The sequence below is a fragment of the Dermacentor andersoni genome, chromosome 9 (assembly GCF_023375885.2).
Source record: "Dermacentor andersoni chromosome 9, qqDerAnde1_hic_scaffold, whole genome shotgun sequence".
Classification (NCBI taxonomy): Eukaryota; Metazoa; Arthropoda; class Arachnida; order Ixodida; family Ixodidae; genus Dermacentor; species Dermacentor andersoni.
This window is the reverse complement of record NC_092822.1, coordinates 9,724,869-9,747,850: the sequence shown is the minus strand read 5'-3', so window position 1 is coordinate 9,747,850 and position 22,982 is coordinate 9,724,869. Positions and strand designations below refer to the sequence as shown.

The following is a 22,982-nucleotide window of genomic DNA, read 5'->3' as shown; positions in this document are numbered from 1 at the left end:
GCATAAAAAATATAAGTACGTTTCGGTAAATGCCTGATTACCCTTGTTTCACTCGTTTGAGGGGCTTTAATCTGTTTGAACAAGTGGCGGCTCCTGGTAGAGAACGCGAGAAGGTCGCCGATTTACGACCTCTCCATAGACATGCGACGGTGTGGTCATATGGTGTGGTGCTAGCGTGTGTGCGCGCTGTCTCGTCCAGCTGGTGGCAAGTCAAATGCACGTAGCGTAACCGCGTATAGCCATTTATTCGTATTAGTTACAAAACTCATCATCGCCGTATGTCCCAAAAAACATCCTTTAGTTGTGAAACGCAAATGTCCACATACAGATTGTCACGCTACCTACAAAAAAAAAATTAAAACTCATTGCGTTAGTTATAAGACTGTTACTGTATTTTTTGTTGTATTTTATATTCATAGATGGCGCAAACGTCTTTAGTGTTGAGAATTTTAATACAAGAGATAACGGGACTTATGAGCCTGGTTTCGCAACCAACAGGTTTAGTGAGGCTGTGAGCGCACTTGCAAACAAACACCGCTGCCGCTGGCATGGAAGAAACTAGTTTCCGTTGCATTTTCCTCTTAAGTGCAAGGTCTACCGCTGCGGCAAGGAAAATGAGCACGCTATCTTAGATGGTCGGATCAGACAAGAACCAGCGTTTGTCGGCCGAGCAGAGAGCTCAGAAGTGCGCGTAACAGCGGTGTCGTCGCTGATGCCGCGGGGGTTTGTGTCCCGCGGGTAGCATTTTCCCGAGAAGGAAATGCCCAGGTGAGCGGCTGCTGCTGCAACCCAGGTGGTTGCCGGCGGCGGCTACGAGCCACCGTTGCTTAATCGAGGAATCGCCGCGGCGTCCAGGCAAGCCCCATGGAGGTGCCGAGTTTGCTGCATTGGGTCTCGGACCTCGACTACTTCAACTGGCTCGTCTGGCTCTTTACACCTGTGGCAGTTGAGTGCTCCCCATTACGCGCGCACAAATGCTGGCATTGTGTGTAGCGCTCCCATGCCGGAATAGACGACTGGCGGCGTCACATACGAGTATTTTCCAGCGCGAACAAGCTGCGGTTGAGTCTCGCGGAGCGAACGACTATAGTCTTGACCGCGTTTGCTCGGAGTCGATTGCACGTCGGGTACTTTGGGTCAGCGGTCTGGTGATTGAGCAGTCTCTTGGCACGTTTTTCGAGGCATGCCTGCGCATATTTCCGGGGCACCGTATGGCGTTGTCTCTTGTTCAGGTGGTTCAAGCCAATCGCATGCCGTGCTGCAGGTGGCCTTCCTGCTCCCGACGCTCGTCATCTTGCTGCTGTACATTTCCATACTCTTCCTGCACATCTACCGCTACCGGCGTCCTCTGCGAGACGCGTACGCCCGCCACTTTTGGGATGGTGCGCGGTACACCCTGGCGCTCCTGTGGTCGGGCCACGGCCGCGTCTGGCATGGTGAGCAAGCCGAGAGCTCAGTCGCAACACCCGAAGACTCCCTAACCGTGCGTCCAAACCAGAAAAAGTTGAGCGAGGCTTCATTAGCTAACATTGAAAAGTGAATATATCGTAGAGGTACTAACATCAGGCGTCCCTAGTCGCATGCATTCACACCTCACGCCCTCTATGACGTTCGCGAATCAACTAATTGAAATTCCCCAATATAAAGCAGGCCTGTGGTGCTTTGACTTGCCTTCTATGCATGCTCGTGCAAGAAAATGCTCGTAGGATAAATCGATTAACCATACAAGATACCGTGCCTCCACACATTATGCAGCATCAAGTGCCTTCCACAACAGTATGAACACCATCTTGTATGCTAGGTGGTATAACGATGACTGTGTTGCATGTGGTTCATTGCATCAAAGGCATGTGCACATATCTGCTCCCTTGGTTTTAACACAACTGCAGAATGCAGCAGACTATTTGATATATGTGTGCTATTGACCACAAAAGTGAAAGGAGCACAGGAAGAAAGTCTCCTCAAAGCTTGAGACTGGATCATCAAACAAACATGTGCAGTCACCTCTACCATCTACAATGATCACAGTGCATCTCCCATTTTTTCGTTGTGCAGCAAAAGAGCAAGGGAAGCTCATATTCTTTTTCTTACACATTCAGTGTTCCAAAAGCTATTGTGGTTGAGTGTACAGCATGTGCCTTAATTTATTTGCTTACATACTCACCTTATTTGCCCCCCTGGTTGATTAAGGTTATGAGGTCCAAGGAATAGAGAACATCCCAGACACTGGCGGAGCACTGCTTGTCTACTACCATGGCGCTTTGCCCCTTGACTACTACTACCTCGTGGCCAGCTGCCTGCTACACAAGCGTCGCCTCATCAGGGGTGTTGGCGACCGTTTCCTGTTCATGGTGCCAGGTGTGTACTGCCTTTGCCAGATGTTGCGAGGCAAACACAGCAAATGTATGTAAACGTATGCAGCTCGTTCATCAACTAACCTGTTTGTATCTCTAATAAATAATCTGTTCAAATGTTGCACTTGAAGGGCCCATCAGCTGTAAGTCATCATTTTGCCAGTAGAAGAACAAGGAAAGCAGGGCTGCTATGTGGGAAGATTAGTCAGTCATAGAGGCCTGGCAAGAATCCAAGGAGGTAGTTAGCATCATTAGTTACCTTTGCTATGCAAGATAACCAAGGGACATGCTATGGTAACTGCTGAAGCCAAGCTGGGACAATTGTAGTATTATTGGGGAGGCGACAGTGCCAGTAAACAGATGAGGTTGTGCTTGCCAATTGGACATGGCTGTTGTTATAGGTGACAAATCTGTTCAATTTGATGAACGCTCAAGCTGTTTTCAAGAAGTGCTTGTCCTGCCACTTATTTCTAACCTAATCTTGCCTCTGTTTGTAGCACTTAAAAGAAAAATTCAGCATAAACATTGATCAACCAGCCCGAATCGCCCACTTGCTCTTGTCAGATCAGCTATATGTAAATTGGAAAATAAGTAATTGTCATTTAAGTACATTAAGTAGCACTGGAGTGAATCCAGATAGAACTCTGCAATTCAAGTGAAGCTGCATGCGTATTAACAAAGAAGCTCAATGTCAAGCTTGCTTCACTCAATTGCACATTCAGTCACAATCCAAGATTACTGAGTGCCACTGGAGGCAGCTGTGCTAGCACACTCAAACTCACCGAGCAAGCAAATGCCAAATAACAAGAAAATTGCCCATGGAGGCATGCAAGTGTGAAAATTTGTTTTATGTGCTAACTTGCTAATGTGTAGTAGTGAACAATAATATGGTGATATTACCTTTTTGCAGGTTTATCTGTTTCCCACTTTGAGCATGCACATTAGTTATTTCAATCTGTCAACGAAAAGATAGAGCAACAGTAGCAAATGCTTGTAATACCAGAAATATTATTGCCTGCTGCACAACTGTACTGGCAATGCATTATACCGTAGTTCATATTCTCCTTTACCCAGTGTGGTGGCATGGCGACTTTGGCGTTGCACTGCAAAGCCTGAGGGCACGGGATCAAATCTCACGCCATGGCAGTTGCATTTCAATGGGGGCAAAATGAAATAACGCCTGTGTACCGTGCATTAGGTGCATGCTAAAACCAAGGTGGTTGAAATTAATCTGTAGTTCTGCACTATGGCGTGCCTCATAATGATATCATGGTTTTGGCACATAAAACTCCAGAATGTAATTTTTAATTATTCTTCTCTGAGAAATCTGATGTACCATGCCATTTTAAGTACTGCATGCTTGTAGATTCGAAGCTGTAGCTTTGTCACTTGACACTCATGTCTAAGTGTTAGAGAAATAAATTTGAAAGTTTGAAAATTAGCAGCTGCATTGCTTAAAATGTATTAGGCAGTTAACGACTGTTTCACATGCACTTTGCTATGCCAGCTGCTTGAAAAGTTCCATGCTGATCCTATGTACTGATATTTTGAAGAATATAGTGTGCGAGCCTTTCAGCAAATAGTACAATGGAACTATTTTGAATGTGTATATACACGGATGTGGGAGTTTTGGAACCATGCTGTGAATATAATGTGGAGTCTCACAGCCTGTGAATTGCCTTATAAATTAAGTCAAACCACATAACCTTTTCTTTAAATATAGTGAGAGTTGCAATACCTACTCTGCCCCCTTTCCCTCTGCCATTTAAATTTCACGCTTTAATGTGTAATGTTCGGCGAGTTTAATGACTAGGCGACTCAGCTGTGCAGGAAAGGGAGGAATCCAGTTGTGTGCTGACCCACTTCACTGAGAATTTGAAGAGAATTAGTGTGTGAGCCTTTCAGCAAAGAGTACAGTGCAAGTGTTTTGAGTGTTTATATGCATGCATGTGGGAGTTTTCAATATATGCTGCGCATATAATATGGAATCTCTAACTGTGAATTGCTTTGTAAATTAAGCTAAACTCTATAATGTCTTTAAAAATTTAATGAGCCTTAACATTCTCTTTCCCCTCCCGTTCCTTATACAATTTAAATTTCGCACTTTAAAGTCTGCGCTTGAAATCTCGGCGAGTTTAACCGTTAGACGACTCAGTTTCGCGGTAAAGCTGGAAATGCTAGACAAAACCGGACAATAGGGCTAAGTGGCCTGATCCGTGACGCGCACTCTTATCTGCGCAGGCGCAACTGCACTCGTGTGCGTATCTGGCCTTTCAGGGCAGCGTGTTGCGGTCCCGTTTGAACGTTCCAGCATTGTGTGATCAGTTACCGCAATGTGCACCTGCGTTGCCTCTTGAGTGTGGGCTGTGCATCACGAATGGCAGATTTCTAAACGCGTCGAAGCTGCAAGTTCAGCTCGTGTTTTCAAGATAACCTGCAGAGGCACTGCGATCAGTCAGTCTGCAAAGCAGCCATGACTGAGCTGCCTAAACCAGCCGAGTCAAGCGGAACCAACTCTGGCACTGGTTCAACTAAGGATGCCCTCTCGCCGCCTCGTTCCGGCGCCAGGGCGTGTTCAGCTCGCAGATTTCAAGGCCTCCATGCCACTCGTATCATCCACCATCTGCGGCCGGCTGATCCCGTCGATAACGTGAGCACAGCGCTGCTCTGACCATTGACGCAGCATGCCAAGGAATGGCATTGGAATAGAATCATTGATGAATATTCAGTCCCGGCTGTGGTGCCAACATGGTAGCATTATGACAGAATGTGACAGAATGAGTGCGTTGTGCAACTGTTAACATATCTTCCTCACTTTCTTAACCATAAAAAACAATTATAACAATAATAAAGGTTTCATTATATTTGGTGCAGATATGGTAACATTTGATGTTTATGCCATTAGTAATGCAGTTTATACAAGGATCTGAATAATTGCACTGCAAAATGCTACCAAGTATTTGAAAAGGTTGGTTGCTGCTGCACTTCTTTCTGGTGCAGGAACAAAAACATTTGGAGGATGCTTAAGCTTTGCCTTTAATAGTGGAATGCAATAGCATTCAAAGACCCCCGACTGCTTTTCATGCTTCCCAGCAACTGCAGCTTATGTAACGGTATCACTTATTGGCAAACGCCGGCGGCGAACACTATGCACGAAGGCATGCTTTCTGGTAGAAATGCCGCCCCTTGCGTGGGTCGATCACCTCTTATTGTTTCACACTTTTAATATTTCAATCTGAGAAGAGGTAACAAAAGATATGCGCTGTTGGTGTTTTTTTTTTTTTTTTTTTCATCAGATTTGTTTACGGGCTGCTGTTCTCAAAATTATAAGGAGTAACTTTGTAAAGAATAAATGACCAGGTATGAGCAACTTTGGTGGTAGAAGAGTGGTTGGGTACACGTGGTTTGGAAGGTGGTTTGAAATTCTTCTTCCTGAAGCGATGACCGATGCTGGACACGGGATGCCGGACGCCAGCGCCGGATTTTCTGCGACACGGGGCCCTTAACCCTCTCGCGTTAGAAGCCTGCCCTCCCGTCCTTTAGGACGGGAAGGCAGGCAAACAGGTGATGCCGCAGAACCCGTCCTTATATATAGTATACCGACTGTCCCAGTGCAAAACATGATTACGAGACCTACGGTGTTTGTTAGTCACACCATGTCTTTTTTTTTTTAACAGCTTGGCTAACATAAGCTGGGACACCGCATATTTGCTTGCACTTTAAGTGAATGGAAACATGCCTCTGAAGTTGAAATGCATGATTGTCAGCCCTTGCCAGCCATTCGAATCGAGTTTGAGGCTGTGTGGATCTCACTCAGTGAATGTTAGGCCAAGCTAAGCTCACAAGTTTGTGCACCCACCACTGACAAACCTGCTAAAAGATAAGAAATTAAAGTAGACTCTCTTTAAACAAAACCTCAAGGGACCAGGGAAACTGGTTCCATTTAACAGGAGTTCCATTTACTGAGACATTCCAGAGAGCTGTGCATGAATACAAAACCAACAAACCATGAGGATGGTCCGTTTAAGCGGCAGTTCCATTTATAGACGTTCTACTGTAGGCTGAAGGGAACTACTTTTCTAGTTCAGTTCTAATGACGATTTGCAGCGTTGTTAGGTGCACACACAAAAATTGGGAAGCGGCGACACAGTGCAGAGCCAACATTGGTATGCCACCGTTGACCACCGAAGGCTGCCAGTTGCACTCGTCGGCACTTCCATGAACAAAACGCGACTGCATATTGGCCTCCAGGACATACCATGGCACTATGTGCTGGGATCTCTCCACGACGTAAAAAGTGACATCGCATGATACTGGCTGAGAAGTGTTTGGCATCTCCAGCGCATCAGCTACAGTTAATTCCAAGTGTGGCGTCCTCACTGCGAAACAACCTAGCATGTGTTTTGCAGTCTGGTGTTCAGGCAGCAACGGTTATTAGCGGACGAGCAAACATTTGCTATTCAGTTCGCACAACCTTTCATAAAAGTAGCTATATGCACTTTTGCAACGGAAACAGTACTGTCGATAACATTCATTGTGGGGAGTGCGACTTGCCAGTTTCGCCAGAATTATCACAGGATGATGATTTTTCACCGGTCTGTTATAATAAGTGGAACTTCAACCGCTTACATTTCTGTCTCCTAAATCCATGCTTCCACCGTGTGTGCGCATGCATCTCTGCGCAGGGTATTTTAACTGATTCTCGGATTGTAGCGCGAAGTGACAGACACAGAGACTAGAAGCAGACAGAATGAGCACTATTCAATCCAAGAATATGGTACCATATCAACTCGCCCAATTTTCTATCCTTTAGTATTTTGACTGATGTCAGATTAAACGAGCACGCTACAAGCCCTGTCTGTATCGTCTGTTGACTCTTACGATCAGTATATTATTTTGTTTTCAGTGACTATCACCCAAGCATCTTGCTGCCACTTTGTTTTGGGGTATGTGTGGAAACTCTCCTTGGGCTTGGAAATATGTCCTACACTGCAGCACTGAGCAGTAAACTATGCTGTAAGAGTGGGCAACTAAATTGCTTCTTTGGGAATGAAACATGTTACCTGCAACCCTACAATCAAGGCTTCAAACGCCCAGCCATAGAGCTGCTTTGGTTGTGGCAAAGGCGAGTCACGTGATGTCAGTTTCTACATCGTAGTGATAGCAGCGCCAGTCTCTTTAGTAGTAGCTTTGTATGTATTGTTTACAACCAATAGAGGACGGTTCTAATATTCTTGTGCTGACCCTTTTGTTTGCCTCTTGGGCCAAACAGGCAACAAGTGACAGCACACGTCGATCAGTAATGAGTAATATGCAGCAGGCTTCAACGTTTTCAAAGAAAGCTCTCGAAGTGAATGCTTGCCTGCATGATGCACAAGAGTTCAGCTCTCATTCAGTTCAGTTCAGTTCTAAAAAAAACAATAGTGAAATCAGCTATCAATAACGCCCCTGTTCCTAGTTAGTTTTCAAAGGGGCCCCGAACCCACCGGCTGCTCAAATCGTGTAGCTCGTCTCAGCTAGTGTGATGCATCAGTGCTCATATTCGCAAATTAGCATATCAAAGCTATGCGGTTTACACAGTGCTTGAAGTGAACAACCAACTGTGGCTGCATGTACGAGTGCGAAGAAATACAGCACTTTGATAAATCAATATTGTCAAGTAGTGTGTAAGCTCAGAAGGTTCCAGAGTAATCACTGGTGCCCGCGTATCTTCCAGAAAGTAAAAAAAAAAAGAAAAAAAAATTATGGGGTTTTACGTGCCAAAACCACTTTCTGATTATGAGGCACGCCGTAGTGGGGGACTCCGGAAATTTCGACTACCTGGGGTTCTTTAACGTGCACCTAAATCTAAGTACACGGGTGTTTTCGCATTTCGCCCCCATCGAAATGCGGCCGCCGTGGCCGGGGTTCGATCCCGCGACCTCGTGCTCAGCAGCCTAACACCATAGCCACTGAGCAACCACAGCGGGTTTCCAGAAAGTTCTACACAATTTGCATTGTACATGCAATCAGATTACACAAGCTTCAAAGACAACAGACTGCAGATAAAACAATTGATAACATTTAGGCGTGTGGGCACTGAGTGATAACATCTGTTAGACCGTAAAAAGCAGTCACTCAAAAAAGAAACAAGTACACATTTCAATATTCAAACGCAGAAAGTTGTGCACAATCCAACTGTTCCTTGTCACAAATATGCTAAATGTCTTGTTGAGAATGAGAAAAAAAGAAAAGCGAGCAGCATGTGTAGAAATTAGCAGCAAAAATTTTAGGACAGCCACATTGGCCTGGGGGTTGTTATGGCGTTGCAGCGTGGCAACAAAATCTTGTCTGCCAATGATTCCACTTCTGTCAACACGGCCATCGGCACAACACAGGAGTTGCAGGAAGTTGATAGACCAATATCGGCGTTGCGTCAGCTAGTGCGATCGGGCCTAAACCCATCTAAACTGCCCCAACCTGCCACAGCATGCTGGCGACACTGGTGATCGTAGCCTCATCTTAGGTAGATGCTGCTTTAGTGGTTGCAGACCAATCAATAATGACACATTGTTTATCATTATCAGCAGCCTGTTTTATGTCCACTGCTGGACAGAGGCCTCCCCCTGCGATCTCCAATTACCCCTGTCCTGCGTCAAGCAATTCCAACTAGCGCCCGCGAATTTTCCGATTTCATCGCTCCACCTTGTCTTTTGTCATCCTTGATTGCGTTTTCCTTCTCTCGGTACGCATTCTGTAACCCTAATGGTCCTACGGTTTCCTAACCAGCGCATTACATGACCTGCCCAGCTCCATTTTTTCCTCTTGATGTCAATTATTATATTGCCGATACCAGTTTTCTCTCTGATCCAAACCGCTCTCTTTGTCTCTTTAACGTTATGCCCAGCAATCTTTGTTCCATCGCTCTTTGCGCAGTCCTTAACTTGTTCTCAAGCTTCTTGGTCAGTCTCCAAGTCTCTGCCCTATATGTCAGCACTGGTAAAATGCACTGATTGTACACCTTCCTTTTCAATGATAATGGTAAGCTTCCAGTAAGGAGCTGGCAATGTCTGCCGTACACGATCCAACCCATTTTTATTCTTCTGTGAATTTCCTTCTCATGATCACGGTTCCCTGTGATTAATTGACCTAGGTAAACGTACTCCTTCACAGACTCCAGAGGCCGACTGGCAATCTTGAACTCTTGTTCCTTTGTCCGGCTATTTATCATTATCTTTGTCTTCTGCCATGTTAATCTTCAACCTCACTCTTACACACTCTGTTAAGGTCGTCAATCATTTGTTGTAACTCGTCTGCATTGTTGCTGAATCAAACAATGTCATCGAGATATTCGGCGTCGATCTTTACTCCTAAGCCTTCCCAGTTTAATAGCTTGAATACTGCTAAGCACACAATGAATAGCATTGGAGAGATTGTCTCCCTGTCTGACCCCTTCCTTTATAGGTATCTTCCTGCGTTTCTTATGTAGAATTAAGGTAGCTATTGAACCTCTGTACTTATGTTCCAAGGTATTTACGTAAGCGTTCTGTACTCCTTGATTATGTAATGTCTCTATGACTCCTGGTATCTCTACTGAATCAAATGCCTTTTCGTAATCTATGAAAGCTATATAGAGAGGCTTATTGTACTCTGCGAATTTCTCAATAACCTGATTGATGACATGGATGTGATCCATTGTAGAGTATCCCTTCCTGAAGCCAGCCTGTACCCTTGGTTGACTAAAATCCAGTGTTGCCCTTATTCTATCGGAGATTATATTGGTAAAAATTTATGTAATACTGGGAGTAAGCTAATGGGCCTATAATTTTTCAATTCTTTAACGTCTACCTATTTGTAGATTAGTATAATGTTTGCATTCTTCCAGTTTTCTGGGACCCTTGCAGTCGATAGACACTTCATATAAAGAGCCGCCAGTTTTCCAAGCATTACATCTCCTCCATCTTTGATTAAATCGGCTGTTATTCCATCTTCTCCTGCCGTTCTTCCGACCTCATCGCTAGTTATAGGAGTTTCTGTATCCTGTTCAGTACTGTTTGTGATTGAGGTATCCCAACTCCTCTGGGTACTGTACACGTCAGTATAGAATCCTTCCACTGCTTTTACTATATCTTCAAGATTGCTGATGATATTACCCTGCTTGTCTTTAAGTGCATACATCTTGGTTTGTCCTATGCCAAGTTCCAGTCTCACTATTTCAGGCTGCGTCCATTTTTTACACCTTCTTCAGTCCTTCTCATGTTATAGTTTCGAATATCACTTATTTTCGCCTTGTTGATCAGTTTTGAGTTCTGCAAATTCTATCTTATCTCTTGAGTTGGACACTTCCATTTTTTGTCGTTTCTTTATTAGGTCCTTTGTTACTTGGGAGAGCTTGCCTACTGGTTGCCTTGGTGCCTGGCCTCCCACTTCAATTGCTGCTTCTGAAGCCAACCTAGTTACAGTTTCATTCATTAGCTCTATGTCATCATTATCTCTCTCTTCTAAGGCTGCATATTTGTTTGCGAGTACCAGCCTGAATTTGCCTGCTTTTACCCTTACTGCCTCTAGGTTGACCAGTTCTTGGCCAATTTTGCTCTTTCTCTCTCCAAATTGATGTGAATCCTAGCCCTCACTAACCTATTATCACTGAAATTTACCCTACCTAACGCTTCTACATCCTGCACTATGCTGGGATCAGCAGAAAGTATGAAATCAATTTCATTTCATGTTTCACCATTAGTGTTCTTCCAGGTCCACTTCCTGTTGCTACGCTTCCTCAAAAAGGTGCCCATTATTCGAAGCTTATTCCTTTCTGCAAATTCTACCAGCATCTCTCCTCTAGTGTTCCTAGAATCGACGCCGTAGTTGCCAATTGCTTGTTCCCCAGCCTGCCTTTTCCCCGCTTTTGCATTGAAGTCGCCCATTACTGTAGTATACTGTTTGCACTTTTCTCATCGCTAATCCAACATCTTCATAAAACTGATCTACTTCCTCATCATCGTGACTGGATGTTAGAGCGTAGGCTTTAATCTATACCTCTTATTAAGCTTGATTACGACTTAGCTACCCTCTCTTTAATGCTGTAGAATTCGTCAATGTTGCCCGCTATGTCCTTATGGATTAGGAATCCTACCCCATATTGCTTCTTATCTAGGAGACCTCTATAGCAGAGGACATGCCTGTTATTCAGCAATGTATAAGCCTTGCCAGTTCTTCTAGTCTCTTTAAGGCTGATGATATCCCAAACAGTGTCTGATAATTCCTCAGAGTCCTGCTAAGCTAGCCTCACTCGAGAGGTGTCAAACGTTGCAAGGGTCAGTTTCCATTAGCCTGTCCGGATCCAGAGATTCTTAGCACCCTCTGCTGCGTTACAGGTCTGACCGCCGCCTTGGTCACGTGCTCTGCAGCTACTGGGGACTGAGGACCATTGGGTAATTGAGTTAGCCATCTGGGAGGGGGTGCCCAAATACTGCACCAGGGAGGCCAATTCCTGTTCTGGTGAGGGAGTGTCTTGAAGCTTAGTGGGCCGGCCTAATGTGGTTGTACCTGGATTAGTATAGCCCCACTCGCTCTCGGCAACTTTTGCCGGTGACAGGCGTCACTCCAAGCCTGCAGATGTTACTGCAAACTTATTTTGTATGCTTCCACATTATAGACTTTGTACTGGCCACTGTGATCCCATTTGAACGAAAGAAAGTTAAGCATCTGTTCTCGCGTAGTGCATGTTGCTGTCGGCTGGGGACGAATGGAGCACAACGTGTTATGCTTCTGTATTACCTAGGTGCAGTCCCCAGATTTCTCTTGTAACTCACACATGCGCACAAGCATTGGTCAAAAGTGGCACAGCACTTGCGTGTCTGCACTGTTGAAAAAACTGAAATATGGCAGCTGCTGTCCCTTTAGCAAATTTGGCCTGAAGTGTCGCGACTAGTAGAAAAGTATCAACCCTTTGAGGGTAAATAACATAAATATATGGCGCCGCGAAAAAGTCCAAGATGGTCGATGCTGTATATTTACGGCGCTGTCTGTACGTTTAAAATGCGCGCCATTTTTTTACTTTTTCTTTTCTGGCATGTGCTGCCACTATGTGGAAATACAGGGAATTTTCTTTCTTGCGCCTCCTTTTCTTGGTTTTCGTTGCATGGTTTGTTTTAGAGCTAGTTTGCTCCAGTGCGGCTATATACTACTGCTCGCGCATTGGCACGCGCGTGGGCGTGTGGCGGTCTGGGTTTTGTTCTGCTGGAAGTTTTGGCTTCTTGCGCTCGCAAAACTGATGGCTATCTCGTTACTAATCACTCAAAGGGTGACCGCCTGTTTCTCGCTCGTTTAGTGCTCACAGGGGTGTGCATAGGAAGGATGCCACTGTGCATGCGTGTTTTTTTTTTTAGAGACTCGCGAAAACTTATTGCCTCCAGTTGGTGATAAGATTAAGATTAGTGGATGTTTGCCACACGTTTTGCTTTTCTGATGGACACACAACCACAGTTTTCTTGAGTGCGCTCACCTACGCAGTTCGGTTACGCCATGGACGTGAATATTAGTGTAAGAGGAGGAACATTTGACACATGCGAAATATTCTCGTGTGTGCATTTTCTAAGCCCTATGTGTATAACAAGGCACCAAATTTTAAATTCTTACAAGTTTATTTTTTTTTTTATTGTTAAACAATTCATGAATAAACAGTACATATACACCCACGCAAAATATTTTTTTCTCACTTTACAGTCACCCTATAAAAATTACGGTAAACATTTTCGAAATAGGTCCCTCAGATGAATTGGAATCCGCAATAAAAAAAATTGACCCTGGGCAGTTGCACATGACGAAGAAAATCGACCCTCAAAGGGTTAAAGGACTCTGGTAGAAGTATGACCCCCCCTCTCCGGATCTGACTTCCAATTTTGCATGAGATTGATTTGATTTGATGTATGGGGTTTTATGATGCAATGGCCAAAGAGTGCCATACACATGGTGATCGGTTTTCAATGAATTGTTCGTGAAATGGAGAAATGTACTTCGAATGGTGGATGTGGCATGGCTGTAAATAGGCCTAAAATCAGTCACTCTGGATTGCGTAAAATATAGAAGTATTAAAACAATGGCAATGACCCGAGATGTGAACTATGGCAGTTTTGTTACGCACTGATGATGTAACAGAACGTGTAGTGAATGCAGCACTAATGCCTCAACAGGGCCCTTGAATGGAAGGGCCTGGAAACACGTGCTATGCTAAATGTAACGGACACAGCAGCAGCCTCTGGTAAGAAGCCGCACTATGCAACACTTGGTCGGATAATGTACAATGCAGGAATGTCATTTAAATAATTTAAAACTGATTTGGTGTTGAATAATGGGTTCAATAATAAATTGTGCTGGATGTAATGGTATATGGTGTTGTTACACCAAGGGAAAGTGCTTTCTTTTGCATTTTGTTTTCCTACATTCCACAAGGACGTGTCAATCTTTTACTACATCTACCACATGTAGGAGGTTCATCACCAGTCGGCAAGCAGTGTGTACTTTATGGTTGCCCTATTCTGAGTCGACAGAACGCAACATCGGTTTCTCGTAATCTTATTATAGACGGAGAGGTGCCTTAATTGTGGCCTCACTAAGTGATGTTTATTCAAGGTTTGGGAGTCCCACAAGTGTTGCCAATAACCTCTTGCTGTGGATGTGGCGATTTCGTCAGTGAGCGCATTACCCTCGATGCCTCTGTGCCCTGGCACCCAGTATATAACGACACATTGATTACATGCATAAACAGCGCACGAGTGTATAAAGATTATTATTTACAAGATATTTGTGCTTCTTTAGCAATACTAATGCCTTAAAAATGCTCAGTGAGTCTGTATATATAATCAACTTTCCTAGTTTTAATTTTTTATGTGTTTCACAGCCGATAACACTGCATAGGCTTCAGCCGTAAAGATACTTGTTTGTGCATGCAGAATGGCAGAGTCCGAAAAGGACGAACCAACTGCTGCATAAGAAACGCCAGCTTGTGACTTAGATGCATCGCTGTAAAACTCCGGGCAGCAGTACTTCGACTGAACTTCAAGGGAGTGCATTCGGATGCGCTTACTTACTTCAATAAACATGTCACATTCCACGAGCTGCCACTGCCACGGCGGTGACAGCTTCGCTAGAAACATTAGATGGTGTTCTACAAGTGGGACACATTTCTTCACTAAGATTCCTTACACGGAGCGAGAAGGGCTCCCTGGCTGTAGGCCAATTATTAAAAAGTATGGCACAGGACACATCGTTTACAGTTGTGTAACAAGCATGTTCAGGATTAGAGTTTACTTTCAGATAATATGACCTCTGTAGACAGTGACCACTCATTTGATTCTACGTAGAGACTTTCTACAGGGCTTGTCCTGAAAGCACCGGTCACTAGGTGGTGCACAGGGTCCAAGATTTTTAGTGCGCTCGGTGTTGCCGATCAGTGCCCCATGTTGTGCGAGACATAATTTTTTTAAATATTCATTGTCTTGAAACATTTTGCCTTCAGATATTTAAGTTGGGGGATGAAAGTAAGCCTAGAATTCCCAGGAATTTGTGTTCACTGCTCGCAGGTCGTTCCTCTCGATTGATGGAGAGTTTTGGCACTAGTGTTATGCCTCTTCTGTTTGAAAAGAGCATACACATACCGTTGTGGCAATTTATTTTAAAGCCATTTGCATCCGCCCATTTAGATAATTAGTTTAATGTAAGCCGTACGAGTCGTTCGCAGACCGCAATGTTACACAATTTAAAACCTATCTGTATGTCATCGACATACAGACTAAAACATTGTGTGTGGTACGACAGTATAGAGGGAGTTCATTTTTACAATAAACAGTGTGCAACTAAGCACACCCCCTTACGGCACCAGTCTCCTGGGGGGATAGCGAAGAGACTATTTCTGTTTGAGGATCTTTTTCAGACACATGATTGAAGGGCATGTTAACTGCTTCATCAAGTGATGCCCAATTGCAATTTGAAAAATGCTAGGAACTCTTACCTTTGTGCATACTGCAACAAATCATGTTCTCACTGTCTCCCTTATGCTTCACCACCTCACATGCATTATGCCTTGTTCCGAAGCAGCTTTCACTGCATAACAAACTATATTGCTGATATTAGCAATTCCGCATTCTTGATAACTGAACTGGCTTTAGTTTTTTGTTACTTGAGGTTTGCTTTTTCTCACCATGGGAATGCTTAAAATTTTTATTTTGTGTGGTAGCAGGGCTTTACCTATTATGGTACTACAGTAGACTTCCGCAATTCGATCCCAGTCTGCACCCATGCATTTCTGTGGGATAAAGCTTTTGGCCTTCGCTGATAATTTGAAGTTGACCGGTCAACAAGCATGCGCCTGACCTCTATGGTGACGCCAATAGCTGTTTTTGCAGAACTTAGGAGATAGGGATGTGGTACATAAATAATCTCCCTTTGAAAATGCACATTTTTGGCTGGCCCTAGGGAAGATTTTCAGGCAATAGCCATAGCTTACCACTGTCTGATTACAGTATTTACCGTAACAGGTGGCTTTTTCTTTGTCTTTAAAATACAGTTGGGCCAGAAATTGCTTGCTTGGCGTGATCGAACACACAAAAAAAAACACCTTTACGGCATTTGTATGCTTTATGCATAACACAAACATATTACAGCAAAGCAGACTTAAAAACGGCCATCATTGTGTAATTAAACTCTTGGCCATTTTACTATTAATAAGAAAATTAGGTGTACGTTAGACTTCTACATTAACAAAATGTGTTGCGTTACCGCTTGTTCTGTGCTTCTGTCTTTCTTTTGTCCAGTCTTAGAGCTGTGCTTACCAGTATTCAGTTAGATTTGTACTTTGTTTAGGAGCTTTGTTGTCATTTTTACTTTGGACAAAGAAAATGGAAGCACATTTTGATTCGGGTGAGTGCTAGAATCGGGCAAATACACCTAGACGAGTCAGCGGTTTGTAATTAGGTATTTTCTGCATCTTGTTTAATTCGACCCGCCGGGTAATTTAATTAATTCCTTTGGTCCTGTCAAGGTAGAATTAACAGCAGTCGACTGTATTTCAGGGTGTCTACGAAGTTTACATTTCCAAATTCCCTGAGTGACACAGAACTTCATTTTATGACAAGGCGGGTTGACACCATGTCGCCCGATGCTGTTAAAAAAGAACAAACATAACGCAGTTCGAATAGTAAGGACTAGTGTTTATTTTATTCAAACAAAAAACAGAAGGGCGGGACATTTCGGCGTCAGCCAACACTGTTTCTTGAGCTTAAGCTCCATCGAAGAAGCCGTGGCACACTTACTTTCCTGTTCATTCCTCAACGCGTAGGTTGTTTCTGTTCTCGTCCTCCTTCCGCCACACGTTTGCCCCATGGACCATTTGAACCGTACTTTTAGTCAGTTGTACAGTCAACGTCTGATTTTCCTGACTCATTAGGGGCCGCGAAAATGTCCGAGAAATCGGGCAGTTCGAAAAAAGAATGCATGTCTTTTACTGCCCTTAGAGGGCCCCTCACCAGGCCACATAGCAAATTTTGTTTATACGCTGGAAGTGCTCTCTAAGGAGCGTTCTGCCGCAACAATTTTCCAAATAGGTTCATTAATAGCAGAGGTAAAAATATTTTAGTGCCGCAAACCCATGATTTTAGGAGGCGAAGGCCACTGTCAAGAGACACTTTCCACTTGCCCCGTCTGGCCTCCGCAAGCGAAATTCTTTCCCTGCGTTCTCCCATACCGGAGCTCGAGGATCGCGTGATGCATGTCACTGGCCAGCCTTCATTTCTTCTCTTGCTTTTTTGCTGTGCAGTGCACTTCTGCCAACGGCCTCGCGCATGAGCTGTCTCGTTTTGCGCAGCACATGATTTTGCTAACGCATGAGAACACCTGACTAGCGGTATAGGCCAGCACTACGCGAATACTGAGGAAGACAAGTGGATCATAGAGCATGAGCGCACGCTCGAACATTGTAGAGAATGACATACTTTCATTGTGTTCACGGAACTGAAGTAGATCTATCTTGCAGCGGTGTGAAGTAAAATGAACACACAGACATTCGGTTTGTGTGCTTTATTATTTCTCTAACCTTTGTCTATTAAAGCAACAGATTACACAAATAACAGATGTTGTCGTGAATAATTCTCGAAGTCGCGTGTCACTACGAGCGACGTCAAAGCAGTGCAATGTACGTAGGCGTATTTGTGTGATTACGTCCGCTCTCTGATTGGGAGCATGGTGCCCACAAAGGGCAGACAGCATTTGGTTTGAAATTTCAGCTCTTTCCGTAGCGCATAGCAAGTGTGATTGTTAGCATGCATAGTATGCACGGCTCTTGTCAGCTCAAGATGACCAGACCTGGTGAGGGGCCCTTTAGGGGCTCAAATCGCCACAGGCACATCAGAAAAAGCTCTCTGAACAGACTATAAATATGATCGCTTTGGCGCAAACAAGGAAGGACAGAAGGGAACAAGGGGAGCGACATGTACAAGCAACAATGCGCTTCTCGAAAAAGCTCGGAAGGCCTGCCAGTACACTAATTAGGCATATCGGTGCTCGTACTGTGACGGGAGATGGCGGGTGCACGGACAACATTTTTAAGGAATAGGTACTGTGTCCCACGACAATTGCCCCCTTACCCCCCCCAATTGTCCCCCTTCACTACCTAACATTGCTCTATTGAGGTGAAGCTGACTTTCGGGAAACGGCATTGTGCAACGTGCAGTGCTTTCAGAGCTTCGAAACAAATCACGAGGACCACAAAGGTGGAGTGGGTGCTGTTGCTGACAGCGGTGAATTCTTTCAATGAAAAACACTGCACAGAACGGGAAGAAGCTTAATAGCAAACGTCGAAGCAGCTAGGCCTAACTTTGCTGCGGTGGTGGGTATGGCTGCCAGCAGATCTGCACGCGAGCGCCGGTTCGAGGCAGCAAGGTAATCAAAATGGCAGCGATGGTGGTGGCTTTGATTAACAGTCATGGCAAAAAGTCTGACGGCGAAGGATTTTTGCATTCAAAATTTCAGACATTCTTATACATGACTCTATGGGGGACAAGGTGGCGCTGCAAAGCCATCCAAAAAGTCTGTCGTTAACGGTACACTGGCAACTCCCCCAGCGGATGGCACAGCATCAAAGAGGATTTGTTACAATTTCTCTCTGTCACTTGAGCCAACATTACGACTTTCGTCCTCTTTCAACAATATTACTGCTCATTTTCCCTGATAGAAGCACAAATACCCCCCCCCCCCCCCCCCTCATTTTCCCAAAGTATTCAAAATCCATGAGAATTCCCGGTTGGTAGACACCCTGGTATTAGCACTTGTGTTCTGAAAAGATATGAATGTGAAGTGTTAGTGGGCATCAACCACTGGCCATTTATTCTTCACTTATTCAACACCTATCTGCTATGTGAATGTTGAAGTGCACAGCTCAGGAATGTGATTGTTTGCCACAGGCTTCAAGATCTTGACGGAGGTGTTCAAGGTGAGCCCTGGCACCGTGCAGAGCTGTGCCCAGGTTATGCGCGATGGCAATCTTCTCGCCATCGCCCCCGGAGGTGTGCTTGAGGCCCAGTTTGGGGACGAGCGGTATCGCCTACTCTGGAAGAAACGGCTGGGATTTGCCAAGGCTGCCATCGAGGCTCGAGTGCCCATCGTGCCCGTCTTCACAGAGAACATCCGTGAAGCCTTCCGGGCAGTCGCCTTCGGTCGTGGTACTGCTTGTGCATGCAGTGTTTTAGAAAGGAACTGAAGGGCTCGCGCACCCACCTTATATTGTTTTGTTGCCGAATATGTTGCTAGGTGCATTAGTATATTACACTTCTGCATGAAGTCATAGATTTTGACAGTCTACTCTTATAGGTAAGGTGCACTCTAAAGCAACTCAACCTAGCAAGTTTCAGCAACTTTTCTTTTGCTAAAACAGCCCACATATGTGAATGCTCAAATGGTTGACATGCTGGCACAAAATATCTAAAAGAACAGAATTTTGACCTTTCAGCAAAATGAATGACATCAGTTCTGAAAAAATGTCAGTCTAAACTAGTTAAGAGTTGCTCATTATTTCATACTTAGCAAGCTATGCAAGTAATGTGCCTGCGGAAATGCGTTACTCCATTCATTTGTTGGTGCTGTAACCAACTACATTTTCACGTAACTGGTGGGCAAGTATTGTGGGGAAGTTGCTGCAGCAGGCAGCTATAGCATCACTTCTGGTCCACCTCCTGAGATGAGGAAAAACAATATTAAAAAAAAAAAAATGTGGGTTTCAGTATAGATCTATCAGAGCATAAGTTTAGTTACAAGTTGAGTTACTGAAGTGTCAGTAATAACTAAAGTTCACTGATTACCACACACCAAAGCACAGAATCGTAGACTCTTTAAAGACCCACCACGTGAGCACGACTTTGGTGAAATTCCTTGAAACCTGGAAGTAATGACATCACTAATGACATCACACACAAGAAGGTGGCATGATATTTAACTGGCTAATTAATGGACAACTGCCACCTGGAATAGACGAGCAGATTTGGCGTGACTCCCTCCTCCTCGCTTGCACGCGTGACATGCTCTGATGTCAGCACCAGAGAGTAAGGTGCACTTCGTGTGCCACTCGCCAAGGGGCTACGCCCCGCCAGATGGTGCACATTGCGCTTTCTCCTCACCCGCATGTCATGCCAGGGGAGAGATGTTCGCTCGTTTAACCTAAACACCAACGTCAAGGTGCGGGTGCTGCTAAGAGACACCTAAGTCAAAAATTAGGGTGACTTACCATCAGTCAGCCTGAACTCGTGAGCACAGAAAAACATGCATGGAAAAACCAAGCAAACAGCACATAATGGTTACTAATTTTTAGAGAAGAAGCTCTACTATGCCATGTCTGGCAATGTCACTGATTGCGTCGCAATGAGCCAGCGGAGCGCAAGTGTGACGTCACGCCACGATTTGTTGCGAGGAGGCTTTGCCGCTGCCGTACCACGTGACTAGGCGAGCGTTTAACAGCTGCTTCGCTGGCGCTTGGTCTCGCCATGGATGGTGCAATGGCTGGGCCGTCTGTGCGTGCACTTCAGTGCAAGCAATAGGCTGAATCTAATCATCCAGTAGATATAGCTAAACGGCAGGCTGCGAATTCTCAAGCAAAGGGAGGCCAGGTTAGCACATTATAGAGAAGCTTGCCAAGATCGAAGCTACTGCAACCGCTGTCGTCATTCAGCAACATGAACGAGGAGACGAAGCCGTGGATAAAGCAGTGGCACTCATAATGAACCACACCCTTTGACTGGCAACAAGCTCGACTGCAATGGCCAGGTTTCACCACGACTTAACATACAACCCGTTTGGCAGCATGTGTAACGTGTGTGGAAGACTGTGGCCTAACTTTAATGAAACTGTATGCATAGTCTTTGCAAAACCAAGCCAAACAGACCTTTTGCATGTGATAACTAAGTTTACAAGAGTTACACCTCAGCCATTTCATTTTATTTTTTTGTTCCCTACATGGGATCTAGTGGCCCGAAAACTTATATGATCGCAGTTTGGCGATGCACTGAATATCAGTGCCAAAAGTTTTTCAGGAATGTGTGAACTGGCAAAAAAGGAACAGAACTATAGTGGGGAATTTTTTGTATTCTCTATTGCTCATATGCAATGGGATTCTGCTGTATTGTTCGTATGCCTTGATACACCACATTTTAGTAGTGAATGAAGGCGATGCAATGAGTGTGCTTGTACAAACGTGGCACTTTGCCCACCCTTCTGTGGTCAATAAGTTCATCTGCAGTCTTTCACATGCACTTGTTTTGTATGTTGTGGCCATACTATGTGTAGTTAAACATTGTACGTTCCTCGTTCTTGCAGTATGAAAAGTTGCTACAGCCTCTAAAGTGTACATATGAAAATATGTACAGCATCCCCTCTTGGTAGGGCTGGGCAATGCTGAAGATGCCCCACAAAGAGTTTTGTGTGTACCAAGAAACTTCATTTCCAGTGTTGTAAAATGTTTCAAATCGTCAACATTCACTATTCTTGCCATAAAAACTACACAAAACGGGACAAGATATTCGTCATTGTATGAAAGAATTCAAGGTTAGGTCGCTCTGCCAGCACAGTCACTAAGTGAGGTAATATTTTCAATGTTCTGCATACATATATATGTTTGACAAATTCATTCAGTGGAGACTCACATTGAGACAGGTTCCAGAATGTCTGCATGTTGAACAAGTTTATTTGCGCATTAACATTCTGCTGTGGGATGGCCTCCAAATAAGGGGGATCCTGGTGCATTCTCCCTCTGGCACAGGTCTGTTCAAGAGGCTATACGACAGGACAAGGCTTCCCATTGTACCAATATATGGAGGGTTCCCCGTAAAATTGAGGTAAATGCCTAGCACATCTTAGTTGAAGTGGTGACCCTTCTAACTGTTTCACCCGCACTGCAGGACCATTGTTGGGCCGCCTATTCCGTTTGACCCGAACATGTCTCCTCAGGAGCTTGCCCACAAGGTGAGCAGCCTGAATGTATTGCAATTCATTTGCTAGTGAAAACTGACATGTGAGTGGTGCACAAACTGGGACTACAGTATGCTACATTTTGTGCAACATTCACATAACTCTTAACATTCAAATAAACTTAGCTACTCCAACAACTTCAGGAAATTCTAGTGTAAATTTCAAATAAAAATATCTACACTAGACTGTACAGAGATAGTAGAGTATTCGCTCTTCTTCGAGCTCGCATTTTAGCGCCCCAAATTTTCACAACTCCTTAACTTTACTGCACTAGAATTTCCCATCGCATTGGAAGTTGTCAAAGCAACATAAAACGCATCAAATCTCACAGCTGTGCAAATGAAAACGAAAATCTGAAGGGTCGGGGAGAGGAGCACCACACTGTGTGGAGCTTAAACAGGGATAAATAAGTTAGAAATACTGGCTTGACTCATTGACAAAAAGTGCTCGGTACACTGCCAGTATCCCTTTTCTTTACATGATCAAGTGTGTGGCAACTTTCCAAGCCATAAGGTGTCATACCAGCACAGTGCGAGGCCTTTTCGCACGAGTGCCCCTTTGTAAAAAACGGCACACAGGACAAAGACCATCATCTCGCAGGCAGCCAGTGCAGTGGAGGACCTCATTCAGCAGCACCAGGAGATTCCGGGCAGCATCGTGCGGGCCCTGGCGCAGCGCTTCAACAGGACCTGAGGGCACATACAGTGCATGTGTTGGCAGCAGCCAGACAGTCCAGAGCTACCGTGGTGTGGGCTTCCGTCGAATTGCCTTGCGGATACGACGCTGCTGCGCAGGCCCTGCGCTGCCACTGGTGGCATTGAACGGGTTCTCGGAATCCGGCCTGCATCGGCGGGACCAACCAACACACGCCATCAACAATGAGACACTCCAGTTTAGGGAAGCAGCCTTCGTGCTCCCAGTTGGGAAGAAAGGGGTGAATGAGTCGGACCTGCTGCTCTCCCTGGCTAGGCAGCACATAATCCCAGTGCCCAACGAACATTGCAAAGAAGTACATCGAAAGCACTATCTCCTTAAGTTTTGCTAGGCAATGTATTGTACAGTCCAAGAAAAGCAAAAGTTCTGATAGCCAGTGAGCAGAGCCCACTGTGAATATGGAGCTTGCAATAAAACATCTAGCTCGGA

The 22,982-nt window shown here is 44.7% G+C and overlaps 2 protein-coding genes across 4 annotated transcripts in view; one reads left to right on the top strand and one right to left on the bottom strand.

Moving 5' to 3' along the window:
- The first annotated feature begins 193 nt into the window (after positions 1 to 193).
- Positions 194 to 22,982, top strand: LOC126526998 (DGAT1/2-independent enzyme synthesizing storage lipids). Of its 2 annotated transcripts, XM_050174715.3 has the most exons (8): positions 194 to 768; positions 856 to 945; positions 1,265 to 1,436; positions 2,191 to 2,358; positions 18,788 to 19,045; positions 21,631 to 21,706; positions 21,770 to 21,833; positions 22,440 to 22,982. In XM_050174715.3, exons 2-8 carry the CDS (start codon positions 865 to 867, stop codon positions 22,530 to 22,532), a joined length of 912 nt encoding a protein of 303 aa, XP_050030672.1. In that variant the 5' UTR covers positions 194 to 768; positions 856 to 864; the 3' UTR covers positions 22,533 to 22,982. The 2 variants fall into 2 exon arrangements, with proteins under 2 accessions (XP_050030672.1, XP_050030671.1); XM_050174714.3 differs by having other exon boundaries at positions 194 to 945.
- LOC126526989 (uncharacterized) overlaps positions 22,578 to 22,982 on the bottom strand; it is a 117,947-nt gene continuing 117,542 nt past the window's right edge. For both annotated transcript variants that reach the window (XM_050174695.3, XM_072284432.1), the window contains exon 16: positions 22,578 to 22,680. In XM_050174695.3, the coding sequence (XP_050030652.1) occupies positions 22,578 to 22,680 (103 nt within the window). The remainder of the gene's footprint in view (positions 22,681 to 22,982) is intronic.

Bases quoted from the DNA above. Each gene is read 5' to 3' on its own strand.
- LOC126526998 (XM_050174715.3), top strand. From the start codon at position 865: ATGGAGGTGCCGAGTTTGCTGCATTGGGTCTCGGACCTCGACTACTTC. The intron at 2,359-18,787 runs GTGTGTACTGCC...TGTTTGCCACAG, and splicing joins TTTCCTGTTCATGGTGCCAG to GCTTCAAGATCTTGACGGAG. The intron at 19,046-21,630 runs GTACTGCTTGTG...CCTCTGGCACAG, and splicing joins GGCAGTCGCCTTCGGTCGTG to GTCTGTTCAAGAGGCTATAC.